The sequence below is a fragment of the Oncorhynchus keta genome, chromosome 12 (assembly GCF_023373465.1).
Source record: "Oncorhynchus keta strain PuntledgeMale-10-30-2019 chromosome 12, Oket_V2, whole genome shotgun sequence".
Taxonomy (NCBI): domain Eukaryota; kingdom Metazoa; phylum Chordata; class Actinopteri; order Salmoniformes; family Salmonidae; genus Oncorhynchus; species Oncorhynchus keta.
In genome coordinates this window covers 30,718,260-30,742,857 of record NC_068432.1, presented here as the reverse complement: position 1 = coordinate 30,742,857, position 24,598 = coordinate 30,718,260, and the positions used below count along the sequence as shown (strand labels likewise).

Genomic DNA, 24,598 nt, shown 5'->3' with positions numbered 1-24,598 from the left:
TTATGATGACTGACAATTTGTTAGCTACAATATTCTTACGAACCGCATAGCATTACAGCAGTATGTTATGATATGTTAGCTAGTTACCTAACGTTATTTGGCTAATACATCGAATTTGCCAGGTTAGTATATTAACTAACTACCCAACGTTAATTGACTTGATTATTCACATTCTTAGCTAAGTGCTATAGTCGTGCGTTCTCAATGGGCATTGTTCATTCTGGCTATTTACTCCGATTTCAGAGCACTCTCATCTGAGCATGCCAGAGCACATATCTGATGAATGTAGGAATGCTCAACACTGTTGAATGTGGCCGTTATCAGTGAACGTTGGCAAAAAAAAGCTTAATTAAATTGTTGCCAACAGCACAGTTACAGTCACCAACGCTCTGGATGAAATGAAAACAGCCTAACCATCTCTGCTAGGGTGAGTAAAAGAGTGAAGTGTTCTCTCATTTGTGTCTGGAAGTAGCTAGCCAACGTTAGCCAGTTATCGTGGGTGCTTGACTGCCATTGAACACTCGGTTCAACCCGATTCCTCAGCCAGTGTCCAGTGTGGGCTCTGGATGTACAAACGGACAATCTGACAATGCTCTGTATTTACGAACGCCCAAACGCACTCCAGATTGAATTTACGAAACACCCGGAATCATAAAATGTCTAGCTAGTAATTTGTTACACTAACAAGCTAGCAAGATGTTGCATAGCAACATAATCAACTTCCGGTAGACAGGCGAAACTGTAGTAGGCTCAATTTAAATGCTACGTTTCGTTTACAGTATACTAAAATGAACTAATAGTAGATAGTATACAGTTTGAGTATTCGAACACAGCTACAGTCTTTATACCGAGATACAGTACGCCCAAATATATATTTTTTATAACTAGCTCATTGTTCTTTCTGTGGTAGGCCGACAGACTGGAACGCGCCCATTTTCAAGTCTGCGCAGTCGCAATGACTAAGGCATCGGAGAAACAGCGCCATTTTTGCTTAGCTTGCGCCTCTGTCGGTGTCTGGCATTGTGTTAGAAATCTGAGTAGAAATTACTTGCAATAATGAGGGTAATTGTGACATTTTGGGCGGAATAAGCCCATATAGTGCCCCGTTTGCATAAGGTGCATTTGACCAGCTCAAGATGTCCTCAGAGATGCTCAGGTAACGTTAATATAGCAAAGGTTGTCTGAGCAAGCTAATCGGGCAAGCAATAGCTAACTAGCTAGTTTATTTGCTGCAGATAGTCCTAAAGTAGCTAGTTAGTCAGTTCTCACATTGAAGCTGCTAGTCCTACTTGTAAGATTTACATTAAATTAGTACGTACATCAAGATGGCCACATATCTGTACCCAAAGTTATGCATTTTGTTTGATATTTAAGTATGATAACTACTAGCGAATATTAGCTAGCTAACGTTAGCTAACTAAATGGTTTTGTCAATGATCTGGAATGCATTACTAGCCAAGTATTGAATCATGATAATAACTGTGCCTGAAGGAAATGGACCGATGCGCTCAAGGACACATGTCCACATCATAGCTATATCTTATCTACACACTTTTTGTTTAGGCATTTGAACGGGGGGTGTTGAAAGAAACTCGCATGATTGAGGACATATTTACTGGTTATTCTATTCGTTATTTTTAGCGTTCCTGCTGGCACGAGCAAGCTCGATGTGTTGGTGACCAAACTGCATGAATTCTTGGCTCATGCTCCAGAGGATGATGAGGACAGACTGGTGACAGAAAGTCCTGTTGGTGAGAACTTTAATAAGTGAAACTTTTAACTCAGGCATGGTGGTGTTTGTTGTAATATTAGTAGTAACTCACAATTGCCTACTGATTTTTAATTCACAGGTATGACAAACAAGGACTGTGTGGAGCCACACTCAACAGACCGAACCCCTCTTGAGGTATTATCATGAGAAGTATCCATTTATGCGGTTATAGACCAAAGTGTATTCAGTGTTGATGCAGATCTAGAAGATATATTTGTAAAATGTTCTTGTTGAATACAGACCTCAACAGACACCTTGAAGCAGTCTGGATTTGGTTCCAGGAGGTGGGCTTCCTTCTGATATTTTTACAAATTTGATAGTTCATGTACATTGTTTATGGATGGGAAAACATAAAAACACAGTATTTTGATGTATGTGCATATTCTAATGGATGTCACTTGTATTACAGAAAACCTTCAGTTGTGATTAAACACAGTGGACTGGATGAATCTGGTGCTTCAAATGAAAGTGATGATGATGATGATGGCTTGATCATCAATTCAAACGGTTATCCTGATGTAACAAGATTACCTAAAGGTTAGTTTTTTTTACTACTGTTTGCAATTAAACTGTACGGAAATATGTACACTGAAAATGAATAATGTAATAATGCATTTATGAACTGAAAATGCTTTGGTCTTCATTCATGGGTTTTTACAATGATTATGCACAGGCACTGTACTGGTGAGGCCTGAGCCAGTGGAAAATGTCAGAGATGACTTCAGAGGTCCCGAATTCCGTTGCGGAAAATCTGGCAATCTGAAGAGAGCTTTTTCTAGGAGACGTGGAGGTGAGCTTTCATTAATAAATGGGAAAAGAGATCCTTTACCTTAAAATAGTGTGCCGCAGAATGACGATTGATTGTGTGTTTGTAGGTGGTGAACACTTGGAGATTGTTAGCTGTACAGCCTGTGGCCAGCAAGTTAACCACTTCCAGAGGGACTCCTTCTATCAGCATCCAGTACTCAAAGTACTTATTTGCAAGGTGAGAGGATCCTGGGTCTGTCAAAGAATGGGTCAATTAAATAAATGGGCTTCATATCACATTGGTTATAATGGGCATTCTCCAACAATGTTGTTGAGCTCATCTACAATTTTAGGGGCTCCATTTCTAATTTTCTTGTCTTATTATTTTTCTCAGTCTTGTTTCAAGTATTACTCAAGTGATGATATCAGCAAGGATTGTGATGGCATGGATGAACAGTGCAGGTATGATGGAGTGGTTCTCTTATACAACAAGATGCTCCAAGCAAATCCTGAGATGTTAATAAACATACAGGTTGTTACGCTAATCATTACTTTAATCTATAATATTTGCTTTTTACAGATGGTGTGCAGAGGGGGGAAACCTGATCTGTTGCGACTTTTGCCCCAATGCCTTCTGTAAGAAATGCATTTTGCGGAACCTGGGGCGAAAAGAGTTGTCTGGCATCCTGGATGAGGAGAGTAAGTGGTACTGCTACGTATGTAGCCCAGAGCCTCTTCTGGACCTGGTTGTCGCTTGTGACAACGTCCTTGACAACTTGGGGCATTTGTGGCCAGACCACCGCAAGAGGGGCAGGGGCGAGGGAAAATCTGGACATTATGACTCCCATCCAAGGCATTCTCAAAACATTCCCGTGGGTCATTGGAACCATAGTGGCATGGATGGTCACGTTGTGTTCAACTACAACACCCTTCAAATTCCAGAGGAGATGGCCAAAAAGGCTAAAAACCTGGTGGACTCTACAAACACTGTAAACACAACTTTTGTGAAGTTCATTCAAGGTGGCATGCAGCAGAAACAGACAACCGAGTTAAAGCTACAATACCTGAAGACTTTCCAGTCAGTACTGAAGGGTCTGAAGAAGTCTCAGACGGCTCTGGAGGAAGCCCTTTTGGAGGAGTTCAGAGAGATGGGTTTGCCAAATGGTGGCGAAAACCCCACGTTTGATGATACTGATGTACCTCAACAAGAACAAGAGGATTGTGTGGAAATTGACATTTCTGATAAGAATGGCCTTCATTACTTAAAGAAAATTGCAGCTGAACATTTGGAAGAGAATGATTCAGACTCAAATGGCTTTATGGATGATGGAAGGCCTTCGTCCTCAATTGAAATGAAAGGTGTCCTTGGCACAGAGATAATTCCCAGACGAGGTAGAGGCAGGCCGCGGAAAAACTCAAAGCCTGGAGAAGATGCTTGCAACGTGACAAAACAACTGGTGGTGCAAATTTCACCTGCCCCTGTTGAACAAGAGCCACTCTCTGGCCCCCCAGAGTTGGAGGTGGAAGTGGAGTTGGAGGCAGAGGAGGAAGAGGAAGAGAGAAAAGAAAAAGTGGAGGAACGGGAGGGAGACTGTGAATCTATTGAACTTGTAACAGAGGGGGAGTATGAATCTGCTGAGGGAAGCGAATCTCTGGAACTGGAAGAGGAACCAGACAATAGACGCTCACCTCGGGTAAAGACCACACCCTTGCGCAGGCCAGGTGAGGGCAAGACCCAGCCGACCCCCTCGGGTGCAGACAGTGAGAGTGACTCGGACCCTGACACCAGCCCCAATGCTGAAGTGCCTCAAGGAGCTGACGAGGGAGGGCTTGGGAGAGGAACTGATGACTCTGACTCCGATGAGGTCCCAGCTGTCCTCCAGCGGGCCGCCATGACGCGTAGTTCAGACGAAGCCGAGAGTGACGATGGAGACCATCGGAGTGTGACCAAGAAATGCCTCTTCGGCCTGAAGAAGAACACGCCCCTCTCTCCAGAAAGAGTTGTCCGCAAACGCAAGGTGCCAGACCACTCCTCTGACTCTGATTCCTCCAGTGACGATCCAGACCTGCAGAAGGAGATCAAGACTATGACCAGGCCCAGGGGGAGGCCTCGGAAGGTTAAGAGAGAGGATGAACCTACCCCCAGCAAGGATAGTCCTCAACATAGGCCCAGGGGCAGACCTCGGAAGGTCAAGAAAGAGGATGAATCTACATCCAGCAAGGAGGGTAATACCCAGGCAGCCAAGCCTCAAAGCACACCTCAATCCGAGCATAGAATGAAGCAGACGCCATCCTCTTCCAGTCAAGAAGAGGGGGACCTGGACTCTGAGTCTAGCGATATCAGTGGTGACCAGAAGATCAAGCCTATCACTGAGGAGGTGGCCTTACTGGGGGCAGCAGCTTTCCACCAGTCGTCCGGTGAGCTGGTCTCTCACTTTCTCTGTACTTTTTAGACAATGCACTGCATTCATGAGCTGTATTGTAACCATTTTCAGCTTGCAGTGTAGATTTCCTGTGGCAAATGTTGAACTAACCTCCATTTTTTTGTACTCTGTAGGCGATGAAGAGCAGCCCCAGTCTGGGCCTTCTTGGGCAGCAGAAGATGATGACGATCCAGAAAATAGGTATGGTTCAGAACAAACGGACATAGCGTTTGTAACACACCCTAGGCGCAGGAGAAAGGCCATGCCACGGAACCCTAAGTTGAGTGCTAATAATGGGGACTCCTCTGTTGTCAAGACCCTGTCCCAATCGAACCGGTCTCGTCCAACTCGCAGCTGCAGTAAACCAGCAGCTATCCCATATAATTTCTAGTGTTAAGTTCAGAGGTACATGTCAAGTGCAGGGAGAAACCCCTCATACCTCGCTTAGGCTGTGTTATAAATGATAGGCCACTTATGCCACTCTGTTTTCATTGATGACCTATTCTTTAATTAATTTTTGTCTTTAATTTGAAGTTAAATGTGACGTGTCTATTAGCAGAATGTGGCATCAGTTGAGTCCATGTCTCTGTGCATACCAAGGCGATTAAGAGGGGAAAATGCTGTTTAATGCATCAGTTTGCACAAAAGCATTATACACTTATTATACACAGATTAAACAAATCGTTTTTATCTCATAGTTTCTCATTGGTTAACAATTCTGTAAGTCCGTGGTGTCAAACTAATTTCCCCCCGGGGCCGCATTCAGTCTTAAATGAGGTCCAGAAGGCCGCACAGAATATTTTTGGTATTTCCTTGCTGTCAAAATGTGCTATTTTTTTCCTATCCGTCGTTTTTGGAATTTGCGATGGTCCTTGACTGTCTAGCTTTAATTTCTGGGATTTATTAATGAACTGGACTCAGTCAAGAAACTATGAATGTTGTTTGATTTATAATTTTTCCAGTTTCGATTTGGTTTGAGTCAGTTTAAGGTATATTGCACGCCCCCCAAGCCCGCGTACCGTATGTTTGACCCCCCTGCTGTAAGTCATCCTTATTTCTTCCACATACAGTATTCTTTAAATTTTAATAAATAAATAACTATACTGAATATTTAAACTTATTTTAAGCCATGTTAAGGATTTGATTGTATTATTTGTAAATAATGTATCATTTTATTTGCTCCAAATATGTTAAGTTGCACTCATTTGAATCTGGATTCGGTTCTTGATCTATAGTCTGATGGTAGTACAAGTTACATGCATTAAAACAAGCCAGCAAGGTGATGTTTTTGTAGAATTTTTGTTTTTCGCAAAGCATATCCTAAAATGGTTAACTAATAAACCACACCACCAATCCACACCAGTGTACACAATACAAACCTGAAAATGCCCTTAGACTTCACTTACAGATCTGGATATCATTATACTAGATGGGGTGAATTATGTTCCTCTAACGGGGAATTAGTCATCATGGAATTTGATGTTATTTCTGAAGTGACTGGGATTTAGATCCCAGACCCTGATGATATTATACATGCCCTAATGGTCAACTCATGATCAGGCATTCTTTAGGGTGGCAGTATTGTACATGACTGCACCCTTGTACAGTGGTGTCAAAGTAACTAAAGTAAAAAATACTTAAGTTATTTTCTTGTGTATCTGTACTATTTATGTTTGAACTTTTTTACTTTTACTCCACAACATTCCTAAAGAAAATAGGTTATTTTTAATCCCATTTTCATGGACACCAAAAAGTTCTTGGTACATTTCAAATGCTCAGGCAGGACAGCAAAATAGTTAAATTCACGCACCTATCAATATAACGGGTTGTCATCCTTACTGCCTCTGATCTGGCGAACTCACTAAAGACACAAATACTGCGTTTTATAAATTATTTCTGAGTGTTGCAGTGTGCCCCTGGCTGTCCGTGAATAAAATAGTTGGCATAATATAAGGAATTTGATGTATAGCTTCTACATTTACTCAAGTATGACAATTAAGTGTTTTTTTCCCACCGCTACTGTCAATTTTAAACCACTTTAACTCAAGTACTGTTTTACTGGGTTACTTTACTTGAGTCATTTTCTGTTACGGCATCTTTACTTTTTACTCCAGTATGACAATTTAGTACTTCTTCCACCACTGCCCTTGTGGCTGCTGGATTTAGCTAATTTCTGTAAGTCATTGTAAAATCATAGAAGTTTCTGCTAGTATTTGGTAATTCTGTTGGTATATGGTTACCATATGGAGATTTCTTTCTTTGATATATTGATAACATTCATGTGCAATATGCCAGTGGTGAGGTGATGTGGCTGTTTTACGTACTGCTTTTCTCACACTCATACTAATATGATGGGTTGATGATCCCATTCTCTCTGAACAGACTGGCAATACAATCTATTCTGCTTGATTCCATTTTAAAATTGATGATTTATCGCTTCTGACAGGTTGAGGGCTTAGCAGAGAAGGAGGACTTATGATGCTAAACAGCAGTATACCAAATACACTGATTATTAGGCCTACTGTAATGTATTTTGGAGCCTTTTTTTTCTTTCTTACCACAGGCACCAAGCTGAATTTCTTGTATGCTTTGTTTATTGTACTTGATCCATAATCATATTTTCAGTATTTTCATGTCTGTTTTGCATGCAAGGCCACATTTATTGGCCATTTAGCTACATTTAAAATTATTTAAAGTTTAAATGCAATTGCATTTCACTTTGGAGGAGCTCGATGCCCTAAGCAACAGCTCTGAAAGCTGGTCCTGTGGAGTGGTTGTAAATGCATTTTATTCAACCACAACTTTGTGACCTCTGAGGTCAGCCTTACAACATTGCTGTATGTAGTGAAGTGTCTTTTTTTCTTCCACTTTTCTCTTCCCAGTTTAAACACTTGAGGTAAGGCCCAGGCCGAGGCTGTTGCCGGCCGCTGCTGTTTGTTACTGCCTCATATGGGGCCCTCATCATGTACACGTACTTCTCGCTGAGGCTTCATCAGAGGCTTCGTTCAACTATTACTATCTGCCAAAAGGATTCTTTCTGCAAAACATATTAATGTCTAAATGGATACGTACATGTATTTCAGAGTATCGAACTTGGAAAATGCCCTACAAAACCATTTTGACCCTGTTTTTTTTTTACCCTTTACAAACTTTATTTCGTACAAACTAAAAAAAACAGTGGTTAGAAAACGTATTTTCAAATTGAATTAATCATTTATGTTGTCTTTAGCTCTGAGGTGCTGTAGTGTTAGCCTTGTAGAGGCCTGTTACTTGTAGAGCATGCATTAAACAAGGATATGTTCTTACTTTTGTAATTGAATGAACTCTGTAAGAGAAACTATTCGTTGTAATAAATTAATACCCTTTATGATGTCTCGTATGTCTTCCTTATTCTACATAGGACTGGGTTTGTTCATCTTGTTCTGAGTGATAAGTCTTAGATATTTGTTATGGAGGGGATGTTTACAAGGTCATTAAGTCACCTGACTTTTGACTCCTCAATGTGTTGCGTTAAGACAATTGTGAAATCGTCCTTGACAGTGTTTTAGCTCTATTTGCTCATAGCATACATTATATATGCAAAAGTATGTCTACACCCCTTAAAATTTGTCGATTAGGCTATTTTAGCCACACCCGTTGCTGACAGGTGTATTAAATTTAGCACACAGCAATGCAATATCCATAGACAAAAAAATGTCAGTAGAATGGCCTTACGGAAGAGATCAGTGACTTTTTAAATGTGACACTATCATAGGGTGACACTTTTCCAAAAAGTCAATTTGTAAAATTTCTGCCCTGCTAGAGCGGCCCAGGTCAACTGTAAGTGCTGTTATTGTGACGTGGAAATGGAAGCACAATAACTGTCCGTCAGGAGTTTCATGAAATGGGTGTCTGGTTGAGCAGACTCACACCAGCCTAAGATCATGCGCAATGCAATGTGTCGGCTGGACTGGTGTAAAGCTCACCGCCATTGGAATCTGGAAACGCGTTCTCTGAAGTGATGAATCACGCTTCACCATCTGGCAGTCCGAATGACGAATCTGGGTTTGGCGGATGCCAGGTGAACGCTACCTTCCCGAATGCATAGTGCCAACTGTAAAGTTCAGTAGAGGAGGAATGATGGTCTGGGGATGTTTTTCATCGTTCTGGCTAGACCCCTTAGTTCCAGTGAAGACAAATCTTAGCGCTAAAGCATACAATGACATTCTAGACGATTCTGACTTTGTGGCAGCAGTTTGGGGAAGGCCATTTCCTTTTTCAGCATGACAATGCCCCATGGCACAAAGCGAGGTCAATACAGAATTGGTTTGTCAAAATTGTTGTGGAAGAACTTGACTGGCCTGGACAGCCCTGACCTCAACCCCATTGAACACCTTTGGGATGAATTGGAATGCCAACTGCGAGCCAGGCCTAATCGCCCAAACTCACTGATGCTCTTGGCTGAATGGAAGCAAGTCCCTGCAGCAATATTCCAACATCTAGTGGACAGCCTTCCCAGAAAAGTGGAGGCTGTTATGACAGCAAAGGGGGACCAACTCCATATTAATGCCCATGATTTTGGAATAAAATGTTTGATGAGCAGGTGTCCCCATACTCTTTGTCATCTAGTGTATTCACATCAGTAAAGAAAACATTCAACTACTTAATGCAATGGCCTTTCCCCTCTCATAGTCACTTAGACTATACTGTTGGCTGTTTGCAGGCGGGGGACTGCAAAATGATACTAGAATAGCTAACATTACCTTGTTATTTTCATTCATTCTAGAATAAATGTATCTCCTGGTAACATTAAGTTTAAGGTGAAATCCTGCATCTAGTTAGCTAATTCCTATATAAAGACAAGTTCCTTTAGAGAATAAACCTATTAAGCATTGCTTGATGGATTTGATGTGATGATCACTAAAATGATCCCCCGGTCCCTTTCCCTCTCTCCCTTGCTTCTGAAAGAATCGCTAAGAAAATGCTCTTGGCCCAAATCAAAGCCAACTACTCATCGGGGGACGATTTCTCTTCAAACGTGGAGTCATCACATGATGATGAGTCTGACAGGGAAGAGAAGGAGCAAGAAGATGGGAAAGATGAAAGCCCTGATGAGAATGGTGAGTGATCCCTCCATACCACCGCTACAATTTCAAGTTTATTTTGAGATGCAGCAATAAGCTCAATTTAGTGTTCCTTTGAATAAGGCAATTTTTTAGACATGAGGCTGAAGTACTTATCTGACATCACCTGTTGCTTAGTAACTGAACATTTTAAAGTAGGCCCATTATTGTTGTGATGATCTAAGCCATCACCCTGTGTTACTGTGTGTTAGTGTACAGGTTGCATTGACATTCACTATAGGAATATGATGTCCTCTTGACTATATACCATGTTGTTTCTACTGCATGGGAGAACTCCAGTTTGACCTCTGAGTCCAGTAAAACACGTCACAGACATCGTCTGCTGCGCCACAAGCTCAGCGTTGACAATGGAAATCCAAGTGATTAGAAAACCGCTGATGAAAATGGGATTGAGCAGAAAGTCAGGAAGTCTAGAAGAACCAACGGTTTGCATGGGATGGGTTCTGTGGTACGACTATGATTGGATACCATCAGTGCCCTAGTGGTGGAGTGGCTCTGTTACCCAGAGTAAACTCATTCTCTGCTTTCTTCCATTGCCTCAGGTGAGAAATTGGATAGCCAGAGTAGTGATGATGATAGCCAATCACCGCAGGAAGAGTCTGGTATGAGTGAAGAGCTGAGGAAATCGGAGAACGAGGGCAATGAACAGATGCTCAAAAGGTAAGACTCCTTATTGGTCAGCGCTGCTAACCAGGAAGGAAACCTAATTTTCTTTCATTACATGTGCATTTCTTTCATTACATGTGCATCACATGTGCATTAGTGAAATAAATTTCTGCTCTTTTGTCTCCTTAGCTCTACATCATCTACCTCTAGAGTCGAGAGGGAATCAGTCCGTAGTTATCTACAGAAGAAGCAGCAACCCTCATATATTGTGCTGTCTGACTCCAGTGTCGATAAGGTAACCAATCACTTGTTGTCGCATCCCCGGCTGAATGAATGGTCAACTCTCAAACTGATGGTTCATGAAAGTTTAATGCGATACCATTTCCATAAACACCATAAGAGCTGATGGAGAAACAAACCAAAAATGCTCTTACAATATGAACAATACAGTGCCCAAACAATACACTTTTACACAACTTTACATTGGCATGCTTCGTACATCAAATGCATCAATATGCATGATAATTTCTACCCAAATAGTTGATTACGTGCTAATAGCTTGTTAATGTGGTGCAAGATTAACTAATATTAGCCAGCACCAACAGTGGAGCTAGGCTACAGCTAATAATGTTATATTCCTAGCAGACTTCAGAAAATCAATTACAATACAGATATCCGTAAAGAATTAGAAAGATTTCTGTAACAAGACCAATATTGAAAGACAGTAAATACCTTGTTCTCTTTCCAGCTAGGTGCTAAGTTTAACTTTGTTTCTAGGACACGTGTACAAAAAAAGTAATTTTCCTTTTTCTCTCACGCCCATTTCTCATATACCCTTTGTGTGTATTGTAAAGTGGCTGTTCCACTGGATGTCACAATTTGTAAATCGCTCTGGATAAGAGCGTCTGCTAAATGACTTAAATGTAAATGTAATGTGTGTAAAATAGGCAAAAAAGCATGCTGTCAAAATGTTTATTTTTTAAAATGTATTTAGGGATCGGAGTCCCGTCCACGGAACAGTTGAGCTAATGTGATTAGCATGAGGTTGTAAGTAACTACAACATTTCCAAGGACATGGACATATCTGATATTGGTAGAAAGCTTAAATTATTCTTCATTTAACTGCACTGTCCAATTTACATTGTGGTCTGACACTTGTTTTTAGGGTTTCATTTACACTCCCACCAAACCAGGAGTGATTTGGAGCAATTTACATGGTAAACACAAAGCACAAATTATTTCTGTACTTTAAATGACTTATGACCATAAATAGGGTATCATAAAGGTATGGAATCATAGTACAAACCATTCAAAAGTATGAGATTATGATTAGATACCAGTCTCCAGCAACAAGACCAGGTTCTGAACTGGGCGTTATAACACTGACAGCTTGGTGAGATGCTTGCCTGTCTTGTCTAACACCCGATCACCAACACATATTTTTACTTTTTACTAGTCCATCTTTATCAACAGTAGTCTCTGAAACTCTACCCAAACGCCACTCATTCCTAAGCAGATCATTGTCTATCATCATCATATCACACCGATTCGCAGGTTTCTCTTCTGGGTGTGCCAGCACTGCCTGATGGCGATGTTGGCTAGATACTCTTTTCGCCAGCGACTCCAAGACTGTTCTGCTAGATAATGAACATGCCGCCACCTTTTCCGAGCGTATATGTCCTCCCTCATGAACATGCCTGGAGGAGGTAGAGCTGTGGTAGATTTCATAGTAAGCAGATGATAGGGGTGAGTGGCTCAAGACTGTTTGGATCATTGAGGATGTCAACTGTGAGTGTGCGATTGTTTACAATTGCTATTGCTTCCTAGAAAAAGGTTCGTAGAGAAGAATCATCAAGTCTACCAGAAGAGAGTGTGGAGCTAAGGACATCTCTCACTGTCCTGATATGTCACTCCCAGACGCTGCCCACGTTACTTGAATGGGGGAGCATTCATGCTGAAGTCACACTGTTTCTCAGCGAGAAACGCAGTCAGCCTGTCCATGGCAACTTCCTTGAGTGCTTCCTTCAGTTCATTTTTGGCTCCCACTAAGTTGCTTCCTTGGTCACATTTAATCTGACGAACTGCACCACATATGGCTTTGAAGCAGCGCAGACCATTAATGAAGGCATCTGTTGACATGTCATCCAACATTTCAATATGAACGGCACGAGAGCAAAAACGGGTGAAGAGAAGACCATAACTTTTGTGCACTCTTCGTCCTTGCTTAATGATAAATGGGCCAAAACAATCCATACCGCAGTATGTAAATGGAGGTGATGAGTCCATGTGCTCTGGAGGGAGATCAGACATATTTTGCTCTTCTGTGGGTTTCTAAGTCACACTTTGGCGAAGATGAGGTGCTACGGCCCGGCCCGATTAATACCTGGGATCCATTAGTTATTTGACCTGATCTCATTAATGGTGTGAGGCCTTTTACCCTGGTGTTTCACCTTTTCCATGGTAGTGAGCAATTATCATTTTTGTGATGTGGTGTTCCTTGGGAATGATTACAGGGTGTTTGACTGAGTTAGGAAGAGATGAGACAATCTTCCTGCCACCCTGAGCACAGAAATTTTGTCTAGGAAGGCATTGAGGCAGTACAACTCATTTTGGAGTGGCAGCTGAGTCTCTTAACTAAATAAGTAAATAAGTAAAAATAAGTAACTAAAGCAACTAAAGCTTATCTTCATTACAGTGCATTCGGAAAGTACTCAGACCCTATGACTTTTTCTTCATTCCAGCCTTATTTTAAAATTGATTAAATAGTTTTTTTCCTCATCAATCTACACACAATACCCCATAATTACAAAGCAAATACAGATTTATAGCAAATGTATTATAAAAAATAAAAAAATGATATCAAATTTACATAATTATACAGAACCTTTACTCAGTACACCGTTGAATCACCTTTGGTAGGGATTACAGCCTTGAGTCTTCTTAGGTATGACCCTAGAAGCTTGGCACACCTGCATTTGGGGAGTTTCTCCCATTCCTCTCAGCAAATCCTCAAGCTCTGTCAGGTTGGATGGGGAGCGTTGCAGCACAGCTATTTTCAGGTCTCTCCAGAGATATTCGACCGGGTTCAAGTCCAGGCTCAGGCTGAGCCACCATTTGTCTTGATGATAGCTTTGCACACTCTTGGCATTCTTTCAACCAGCTTCATGAGGTAGTCAACTGGAATGTATTTCAATTAACAGGTGTGCCTTGTTAAAAGTTCATTTGCAGAATTTCTTTCATTCTTAATACATTTAAGCCAATCAGTAAGTGTTTTGACAAGGTAGGGGTGGTATAAAAAAGATAACTTCAAGAACTTTGAGAGTTTCTTTGAGAGTTTCTTCAAGTGCTGTTGCAAAAACCATCAAGCGCTATGATGAAACTGGTTTTCATGAGAAATGTTGAGAACCGCCACAGGAAAGGAAGCCCCAGAGTTACCTCTGCTGCAGAGGATAAGTTCATTAGAGTTACCAGCCTCAGAAATTGCAGCCCAAATAAATCCTTCACAGAGTTATTTCACCTTTATTTAACCAGGTAGGCTAGTTGAGAAGAAGTTCTCATTTACAACTGCGACCTGGCCAAGATAAAGCAAAGCAGTGTTACACAAACAACAACACAGAGTTACAGATGGAATAAACAAACAAGCAGTCAATAACACAATAGAAAAAGTCTATATACAGTGTTTGCAAATGAGGTAAGATAAGGAAGGTAAGGCAATAAATAACCCATAATGGCAAAATAATTACAATTTAGCAATTAAACAATGGAGTGATAGATGTGCAGAAGATGAATGTGCAAGTAGAGATACTGGGGTGCAAAGGAGCAAAAAATAAATAAATAACAGTATGGGGATGAGATAGTTGAATGGGAAAGGCGGCCAAAGGAGGAATTGGCTTTGGGGGTGAAATATACCTGCTGGAGAGCGTGCTACAGGTGGGTGCAGCTATGGTGACCAGTGAGCTGAGATAAGGCTGGGCTTTAGCAAAGACTTATACCTAGCAAAGACTTATAGAGGGAGCCAATGGGTTTGCCGAAGAATATGAAGCGAGGGCCAGCCAACGAGAGCATACAGGTCGCAGTGGTGGGTAGTATATGGGGCTTTGGTGACAAAATGGATGGCACTGTGATAGACTGCATCCAATTTGCTTAGTAGAGTGTTGGAGGCTATTTTGTAAATGACTTCGCCGAAGTCAAGGATCGTTAGGATAGTCAGTTTTACAAGGGTATGTTTGGCAGCAAGGGTGAAGGATGCTTTGTTGCGAAATAGGAAGCCGATTCTAGATTTAATTTTGAATTGTAGATGTTTAATGTGAGTCTGGAAGGAGAGTTTACAGTCTAACCAGACACCTAGGTATTTGTAGTTGTCCACATATTCTAAGTCAGAACCGTCCAGAGTAGTGATGCTGGACGGGCAGGCAGGTGCGGGCAGCGATCGGTTGAAGAGCATGTATTTAGTTTTACTTGCATTTAAGAGTAGTTGGAGGCCACCGAAGGAGAGTTGTATGGCATTGAAGCTTGTCTGGAGGTTAGTTAATACAGTGTCCAAAGCTGGCCAGAGGTATACAGAATGGTGTCATCAGCTTAGAGGTGCTAACTGTAACAGACACATCTCAACATCAACTGTTCAGAGGAGACTGCATGAATCAGGCCTTTATGGTCAAATTGCTGCAAAGCAACCACTACTAAAGGACACCAATAATAAGAAGAGACTTGCTTGGGCCAAGAAACATGAGCAATGGACATTTATTTTTTAATTTTACTTATTTAACTAGGCAAGTCAGTTAAGAGCAAATTCTTATTTTCAATGGCGGCCTAGGAACAGTGTCTTAATTGCCTGTTCAGGGGCAGAACGACAGATTTGTACCTTGTCAGCTCGGGATTTGAACTTGCAACCTTTCGGTTACTAGTCCAATGCTCTAACCACTAGGCTGCCTCCCCAGTGGAAATCTGTCCTTTTGGTTTGATGAGTCCAAATTTGAGATGTTTGGTTCCAACTGCTGTGTCTTTGTGAGACGCTGAGGAGGTGAACGGTTAATCTTCCCATGTGTTGTTCCCACTGTGAAGCATGGAGGAGGAAGTGTGATTGTGTGGGGTTTGCTTTGCTGGTGACACTGTCAGTGATTTATTTAGAATTCAAGACACACTTAACCAGCATGGCTACCACAGCATTCTGCAGAGATACTCCATCCCATCTGGTTTGGGCTTAATTGGACTATCATTTGTTTTTCAACAGGACAATGACCCAAAACACAACTCCAAGCTGTGTAAGGGCTATTTGACCAAGAAGGAGAGTGATGGAGTGCTGCATTAGATGACCTGGCCTCCACAATCAACTGACCTCAACCCAATTGAGATGGTTTGGGATGAATTGGACCACAAAGTGAAGGAAAAGTTGGTCCACAATCATGAAGTGGAAAGACATTTATTGGATAATTTTGCACGCCCAATTTTTCAGTTTTTGATTTGTTAAAAAAGTTTGAAATATCAAATAAATGTCGTTCCACTTCATGATTGTGTCCCACTTGTTGTTGATTCTTCACAAAAAAATACAGTTTTATATCTTTATGTTTGAAGCCTGAAATGTGGCAAAAGATCGCAAAGTTCAAGGGGGGGAATACTTTCGCAAGGCACTGTAGGTATAGCATCCTGACAGGCATTTAAAACATCTGGAACGTCTCTGAGTCCTACGGTGTCCTTAAGTTTAGTTTTTGGCCAGTTTGCAAGCCTTTCTCTAAATGCCCTCTGTATGACAAATGGCTGGCCATATCTATGGTTGAGTTTGTTCCACACGTCTTTGTAGGCCTTGTCATCATTTCTGTAGAAAGTACCATCCAGGGTCTTACGAGCTGGGCCACCCACGTACTTCTTAAGATAATAAAGCTTGTCAACTGACAAGACACTTCTTTGATCGATAAATGACACAAATGAGGCTTTCCACTCAAGGAATTTAATTGAATCACCATTGAATACAAATTGCTCTGGCATTGGAAGACGATTAAGGGCTTTGCTATCTTGGAAGGCTTGAGCCAGAGAAGTCACATCCACATGAGGTGATGATGCTGGGGCATTGGAGAGTTGTTGAATGGTAGTTGGAGTAATGTTGTTGACAGTTTAGAAGCTAGTTTTCCATACTACCTCCTGGTTCTAGGCCTACAACCTGGCCCGAGCTGCCTTTACATCTCTCTTTGCCTGTAGTTGTTCCAACTCACATCCTTCCTTTACTGCTCTTCTGAGTGTTGTATAATTTCCTTTTGTTTCTTTTTCTCCAGAAACACTTCATACTCAACTTCCTTTGCTGCCAGCTCTGCTGCTGCATCTGCACATTTGGCTGCCATACATGAGGCCATGGAAGGATGGCTGGATTAAACACTGCACTTGTGACTGACTTGTGAGACTGTAGATCTGTAAATGGAGCGAGTGTAGTTGCGGTCAAGTAACTCACTGAGACAGTGTTTTTCCTGTTCGGCATCAAACTCTTCATCAATGCCTGATATCTTTTCATAGGCAATTCTGATGATAACTGCTGTAACTGCCTCACCTGTGTCGACACGACGCCTTAACTCAGTTGACTGTGTGATGTGATCTTGAATTTCAAGATAGCTGCTCATGTCATCATCCGTTCCTTTCTTCAATGTGTCGATCAGAAATGCCAGCTGGCTCTCTGTTACGTCTGACTTTAGCTGCTCTCTTGTTTTGCGGGCTTGGATCTTCCATTGGTCATATATGGAAGTATGCAAGTCAGTTAAGAACAAATTCTTATTTTCAATGACGGCCTAGGAACACTGCCCGTTCAGGGGCAGAACGACAGATTTGTACCTTGTCAGCTCGGGGATTTGAACTTGCAACCTTCTGGTTATTAGTCCAACGCTCTAACCACTAGGCTACCCTGCCGCCCCAAGTGTGTTAAAGGGTTCTTTAACTGCTGGTGACTTACTGATCTATCTATCTAAACAGAGTAACGATGAAGAGAAGGACGGCGAGGAAGGGGACAACAAAGGTACACCTAAGGGCCGCAAGAAGATCCGCAGGATCATCGTAGATGAGCACCTCCGCTCGGAGACCATGAGAGCCCTGAAAGAGGAGGAGGAGAGACGCAGACGCCTGGCAAAAAGAGAGCAGAGGGAGGACTTCAGAGAGGTACACTACACACAGCTGACCCTCTCCATGCACAATCACTGTAGAATCCGTGCACTATCAGAAATGTCATACTACTACTCGATTGTATTTGATTAATTATATATTATACCATTTTATATGATCAGTTTTGGTCTAATACTGATTTCCTCGCAGGTGATTGTTTTTGAGGATGAGGCTTCTCATGTGGCCTGTCCCATCACCACTAAGCTGGTCCTGGATCAGGATGGGGGGACAAAGGAGCCACTCATCCACGTGCACAGGAACCTGGTGACCAGGCTCAAGCCTCACCAGGTGGATGGTAAGTCTCGGTTTTTATTTCAGTTGTACAAACCCAATACAGACAGTAAGTTAGATACAGTGGCTATCAGCATTGCCCCTTCAATTTGCCGTATCTCTTCCTCCTTCTGATAGGTGTGCAGTTTATCTGGGACTGTTGTTGTGAGTCAGTGAAGAAGGCCAATTCAACCCCTGGATCAGGCTGCTTACTGGCCCACTGCATGGGCCTAGGAAAGACACTGCAGGTAAAAGGAAGCGAACAGTAGGAGTGTTGTTATATGCCTATGTCATTCATAGAACAGTATATTTTGTTAACAATACTAGAGATACTCCACTGAACTAAAATATAAATACAACATGTGAAGTGTTGGTCCCATGTTTCATGAGCTGAAATAAAAGATCCCAGAAATGTTCCATATGCACAAAAAACGTATTTCTCTCAAATTTTGTGCATTAATTTGTTGCCTAGATAATCAATGCAGCTGACAGGTGTGGCATATCAACAAGCTGATTAAACAGCATGATCATTTATTTGATCCCCCCGCCACTCTTGAAATCACCCTCTAAGTTTTGTCAGCAACATGACAACAGAGGGCCCTCCGAGCAGGTTGGTAGGGGTGAGGGGCTGGTTTGGGATTCATCATATGTGTGCTTGGGAAATGGATTCAGGCACAAGGGGTGCATTTAAAAAAAGAAGGATCAAGTTAGCCAGTTTCACAGAGCAGATTTGTTGAATTAACCTTTTCTTCATCAGTTTTTGTTGTATATTCACAGGTTGAGGTTCAGTCAATCCTTGATCACATTAGACATGATTGAAGATTTCTTGGACCTCACCAACAAAGCCAAAAACAACAGGCAATCATCCCTATACAAAGGTACCAGTCCCATTGGCTTTTCAAATGCTATAGTTTTACAACAACAAAAAATGCATCTTCAGAGTCTATTATTGTGTAATATTTTCTTTGTTTCCTTTTCTAAACTGTAGGTGATGGCAGCTGGATGCCAGCGCCACATCCAGGATGAAATGGGTGCAAGATTTCAATGATGCCACCAACGAGCAGTACATTTCTGTCTGACTGCTGTACTTTTCTACATCTCACATTTCGCTGTGGTGCCAAACCTCAACACAGTATGCAGCATAACACTTTACTTAGTGAAGGGTTTAAACACTGTTTCCCAGGCTTGTTCAATTAACCATAAACAATTAATGAACATGCACCTGTGGAACAGTCGTTAAGACACTAACAGCTTACAGATGGTAGGCAATTAAGGTCACAGTTATGAAAACTTAGGACACTATAAAGTGGCCTTTCTACTGACTCTAAAAAACACCAAATGAAAGATGCCCAGCGTCCCTGCTCATCTGCATGAATGTGCCTTAGGCATGCTGCAAGTAGGCATGAGGACTGCAGATGTGGCTAGGGCAATAAATTGCAATGTCTGTACTGTGAGACGCCTAAGACAGCGCTACAGGGAGACAGGACAGACAGCTGATCATCCTCGCAGTGGCAGACTACGTGTAACAACACCTGTACAGGATCGGTACATCCGAACATCACTCCTGCGGGACAGGTACAGGATGGCAACAACAACTGCCCGAGTTGCACCAAGAACGCACAATTCCTCCATCAGTGCTGAGACTGTCTGCAATAGGCTGAGAGAGGCTGGACTGAGGGCTTGTCGGCCTGTTGTAAGGCAGGCTCTCACCAGACATCACTGGCAACAACGTCACCTATGGGCACAAACCCACCGTCGTTGGACCAGACAGGACTGCCAAAAAGTGCTCTTCACTGACGAGTCGCGGTTTTGTCTGACCAGGGGTTATTGTCTGATTCGTGTTTATCCTCGAAGGAATGAGCGTTACACCGAGGCCTGTACTCTGGAGCGGGATCGATTTGGAGGTGGAGGGTCCGTCATGGTCTGGGGCAGCATCATCGGACTGAACTTGTTGTCATTGCAGGCAATCTCAATGCTGTGCGTTAGAGGGAAGACATCCTCCTCCCTCATGTGGTACCCCTCCTGCAGGCTCATCCTGACATGACCCTCCAGCATGGCAATACTGCTCGTTCTGTGCGTGATTTCCTGCAAGAAAGGAATGTCAGTGTTCTGCCATGGCCAGCGAATAGCCCGGATCTAAATCCCATTGACCACATCTGGGACCTGTTGGGTGAGGGCTAGGGCCATTCCCCCCAGAAATGTCTGGGAACTTGCAAGTGCCTTGGTGGAAGAGTGGGGTAACATCTTACAGCAAGACCTGGCAAATCTGGTGCAGTCCATAAGGAGGAGATGCACTGCAGTACTTAATGCAGCTGGTGGCCACACCAGATACTGACTGTTACTTTTGATTTTGACCCCCCTTTGTTTAGGGACACATTATTCCATTTCTGTTAGTCACATGTCTGTGGACCTTGTTCACTTTATGTCTCAGGTGTTGAATCTTATGTTCATACAAATATTTACACATGTTAAGTTTGCTGAAAATAAACACAGTTGACAATGAGAGGACGTTTCTTTTTTTGCTGAGTTTATAAGGCCCTATAATATCTTTTTTATTTTTTCCCAAATTCAGTTTTCTCCGGTTTTGTTTGGCCAGGTTTCGGTTTTCCTCAGTTTCTTTTCAGGTTTTCCATCTTAAATTCACTTTTTTTTATAGGAAAAAAAATGTTTGGATGTTCTAAGTACACAACAATGCTCAGGAGACCAATTTTGGGAAATTTTGGGAAACTAGAAGAAGTTTGGTTATTTAGGTGTAGTAACCCTAATGCAAGTGTGCACCAGCAAGAGACCGTTGCTATGTTTCTGTAGAGTTCATGCATTGCAGTGTGCAAAACATATGGCCACTGGATTGATGCAAATAATCATGATATCATTCTGCCAGGTTCCTTTGTAGTTAACATTTAATTGAGATGTTTTTTTTGGCACGCCTTTCCATCTCTACCAGAAGAAGGTTATCATTAGCATCATCACAACGGTTACACAGTTTAGACATATGTGCACACTGCACACAGACACACACTCGGACAGGGACATTCCTGTGCCATTTTCAGAAAGTTGCAGGAAAATATGAATCACTGATGCATTTTGTTCATGTCTTGTGAACTTTGGCAAATTAATGAATTTTCTAATCATACATTTAGTTGATTTTCTACTAAGTTCAATACATTTTTAAATATTGTTGAATTCCGTTTTAATGTCTGGATTCCGTGATTCCGTCAGCGTTCTTCGCAATGCGGATTTTATAGGACCCTACATATAATTCGGTAATCACTGATATTGAATTGCTGATTCTTTCCAGGGCACTATGGAGGAGAAGATCTATGACCTGCAGGTGGCCAAGCAATCACTGTCGTCCCGGGTGGTGGACCAGCAGCAGATACAGAGACACTTCACACTGTTTGAACTGACGGCGCTCTACATGTTTGAGCCAGACCTGCTGGATGACCCCAACTCTGAGAAGAAGAGCAAGAGGACCACACCCAAATACTTATTTTCCACCGTAATTTGCAAATAAATTCATAAAAAATCCTACAATGTGATTTTCTGGATTTGTTTTTCTCATTTTGTCTGTCATAGTTGAAGTGTACCTATGATGAAAATTACAGGCCTCGCTCATATTGTTAAGTGGGAGAACTTGCACAATTGGTGGCTGACTAAATACTTTTTTGCCCCACTGTGTCAGAGCTTAAGAGGATCTGCAGAGAAGAATGGGAGAAACTCCCCGAATACAGGTGTGCCAAGCTTGTAGCGCAATACCCAATAAGACTTGAGGCTGTAATCGCTGCCAAAGGTGCTTCAACAAAGTACTGAGTAAAGGGTCTGAATACTTATCTAAATATGATATTACATTGTTTTTTGTAGGTTTTTTTGGGGCAAGAATTTCTAAAAAACTGTTTTTGCTTTGTCATGGGGTATTTTGTGTAGATTGATGAGGGGGGAAACTATTTGATTCATTTTAGAGTAAGCCTGTAATGAGCCGATGCTCTGGTACCGTTTGCTGGACGTTATAGCAATTTTTCTGTCACCGCCTGATGGAGGTCCTGTATTTACATTTACATTTAAGTCATTTAGCAGACGCTCTTATCCAGAGCGACTTACAAATTGGTGCATTCACCTTATGACATCCAGTGGAACAGCCACTTTACAATAGTGCATCTAAATCTTTTAGGGGGGTGAGAAGGATTACTTATCCTATCCTAGGTATTCCTTAAAGAGGTGGGGTTTCAGGTGTCTCCGGAAGGTGGTGATTGACTCCGCTGTCCTGGCGTCGTGAGGGAGTTTGTTCCACCATTGGGGGCCAGAGCAGCGAACAGTTTTGACTGGGCTGAGCGGGAACTGTACTTCCTCAGTGGTAGGGAGGCGAGCAGGCCAGAGGTGGATGAACGCAGTGCCCTTGTTTGGGTGTAGGGCCTGATCAGAGCCTGGAGGTACTGAGGTGCCGTTCCCTCACAGCTCCGTAGGCGAGCACCATGGTCTTGTAGCGGATGCGAGCTTCAACTGGAAGCCAGTGGAGAGAGCGGAGGAGCGGGGTGACGTGAGAGAACTTGGGAAGGTTGAACACCAGACAGGCTGCGGCGTTCTGGATGAGTTGTAGGGGTTTAATGGCACAGGCAGGGAGCCCAGCCAACAGCGAGTTGCATTAATCCAGACGGGAGATGACAAGTGCCTGGATTAGGACCTGCGCCGCTTCCTGTGTGAGGCAGGGTCGTACTCTGCGGATGTTGTAGAGCATGAACCTACAGGAACGGGCCACCGCCTTGATGTTAGTTGAGAACGACAGGGTGTTGTCCAGGATCATGCCAAGGTTCTTAGCGCTCTGGGAGGAGGACACAATGGAGTTGTCAACCGTGATGGCGAGATCATGGAACGGGCAGTCCTTCCCCGGGAGGAAGAGCAGCTCCGTCTTGCCGAGGTTCAGCTTGAGGTGGTGATCCGTCATCCACACTGATAAGTCTGCCAGACATGCAGAAATGCGATTCGCCACCTGGTCATCAGAAGGGGGAAAGGAGAAGATTAATTGTGTGTCGTCTGCATAGCAATGATAGGAGAGACCATGTGAGGTTATGACAGAGCCAAGTGACTTGGTGTATAGCGAGAATAGGAGAGGGCCTAGAACAGAGCCCTGGGGGACACCAGTGGTGAGAGCGCGTGGTGAGGAGACAGATTCTCGCCACGCCACCTGGTAGGAGCGACCTGTCAGGTAGGACGCAATCCAAGCGTGGGCCGCGCCGGAGATGCCCAACTCGGAGAGGGTGGAGAGGAGGATCTGATGGTTCACAGTATCGAAGGCAGCCGATAGGTCTAGAAGGATGAGAGCAGAGGAGAGAGAGTTAGCTTTAGCAGTGCGGAGCGCCTCCGTGATACAGAGAAGAGCAGTCTCAGTTGAATGACTAGTCTTGAAACCTGACTGATTTGGATCAAAAAGGTCATTCTGAGAGAGATAGCGGGAGAGCTGGCCAAGGACGGCACGTTCAAGAGTTTTGGAGAGAAAAGAAAGAAGGGATACTGGTCTGTAGTTGTTGACATCGGAGGGATCGAGTGTAGGTTTTTTCAGAAGGGGTGCAACTCTCGCTCTCTTGAAGACGGAAGGGACGTAGCCAGCGGTCAGGGATGAGTTGATGAGCGAGGTGAGGTAAGGGAGAAGGTCTCCGGAAATGGTCTGGAGAAGAGAGAGGGGGATAGGGTCAAGCGGGCAGGTTGTTGGGCGGCCGGCCGTCACAAGACACGAGATGCTCTGTATTGAAGGGAGCTCGCCCCCCACCCCCCTCTCTCTCTCTTCTGCTCTTGCCTGTAAACATAGAGTAATTGTGGTTTTGAGTCATTGCGACTTCCTTACTTGAACTCTTGTTCCTCAAAAATAAGTCAAGTGTGAATGATATATGTATGATGTGTAAAAACAGCTGTATGTTTATCTCTCCACTATGAAGGGGTCTTTCTTCTTGAACAAGGCAGAACACAGCAACACCAACGTTCCCAGCCCCTCCACCTCCACAACTCAGTCTCTCATCCCTGTACAAGAAAACTAATGGGCAGCTGAAGGTATCAGGCCTGTCTCACCACCACACTTGTGTGATAATCAGTTGCTTATCTCTAAAGTTTATTTTTGGGATTATCTGTCAGTGGATAGATGCGTCTCTCTCCTGAAAAACAGAACATGATTTATTCTAGCTGTGAGAAGGTGAACGAGGCCATCAAGTCCCTGCATTCCTTACTGAACCTCTCCCTGGATGACTATGTGTTGCGCTTGGTTAGTCCCTCATATTATATTACATTCATATTATATTAGTATTTAATATTACACTGATGCCTCGAAGTATTGAGTGGAAAAATATCAAATGCGCATTACAATGACTTGTGTTTTTACAGTGGCAAGATAACCCAAGTCTAGATGAGAAACAGGTGAGAGCCCTGGCCCAGACCTGGAAAACCAGCAATGACAAGGAGCGGGAGTGACGACAGGCCTTACATCACGACCTCCTCGCAAAACAACAATCAGTAAGCCGCAATTCTCAACATTTTAT

The 24,598-nt window shown here is 42.8% G+C and overlaps 1 protein-coding gene across 1 annotated transcript; it reads left to right on the top strand.

Annotated features, from left to right (window-relative positions):
* The first annotated feature begins 923 nt into the window (after positions 1-923).
* Positions 924-24,530, top strand: LOC118391803 (transcriptional regulator ATRX-like). The gene is made up of 19 exons (XM_052458722.1): positions 924-1,156; positions 1,642-1,751; positions 1,851-1,906; positions 2,012-2,055; positions 2,181-2,308; positions 2,445-2,561; positions 2,647-2,756; positions 2,913-2,980; positions 3,099-4,936; positions 5,076-5,142; positions 9,889-10,040; positions 10,607-10,724; positions 10,860-10,965; positions 17,622-17,804; positions 17,958-18,102; positions 18,216-18,325; positions 18,855-18,875; positions 21,370-21,576; positions 24,444-24,530. Exons 1-19 carry the CDS (start codon positions 1,137-1,139, stop codon positions 24,528-24,530), a joined length of 3,687 nt encoding a protein of 1,228 aa, XP_052314682.1. The 5' UTR covers positions 924-1,136.
* The last annotated feature ends 68 nt before the right edge of the window (positions 24,531-24,598 follow it).

Excerpts from the sequence above, each read along its gene's own strand:
- LOC118391803 (XM_052458722.1), top strand. The coding sequence starts at position 1,137 with ATGTCCTCAGAGATGCTCAG. Across the intron at positions 2,309-2,444 it reads TGTAACAAGATTACCTAAAG|GCACTGTACTGGTGAGGCCT; the intron begins GTTAGTTTTTTT and ends GATTATGCACAG. Across the intron at positions 5,143-9,888 it reads GATGACGATCCAGAAAATAG|AATCGCTAAGAAAATGCTCT; the intron begins GTATGGTTCAGA and ends TGCTTCTGAAAG.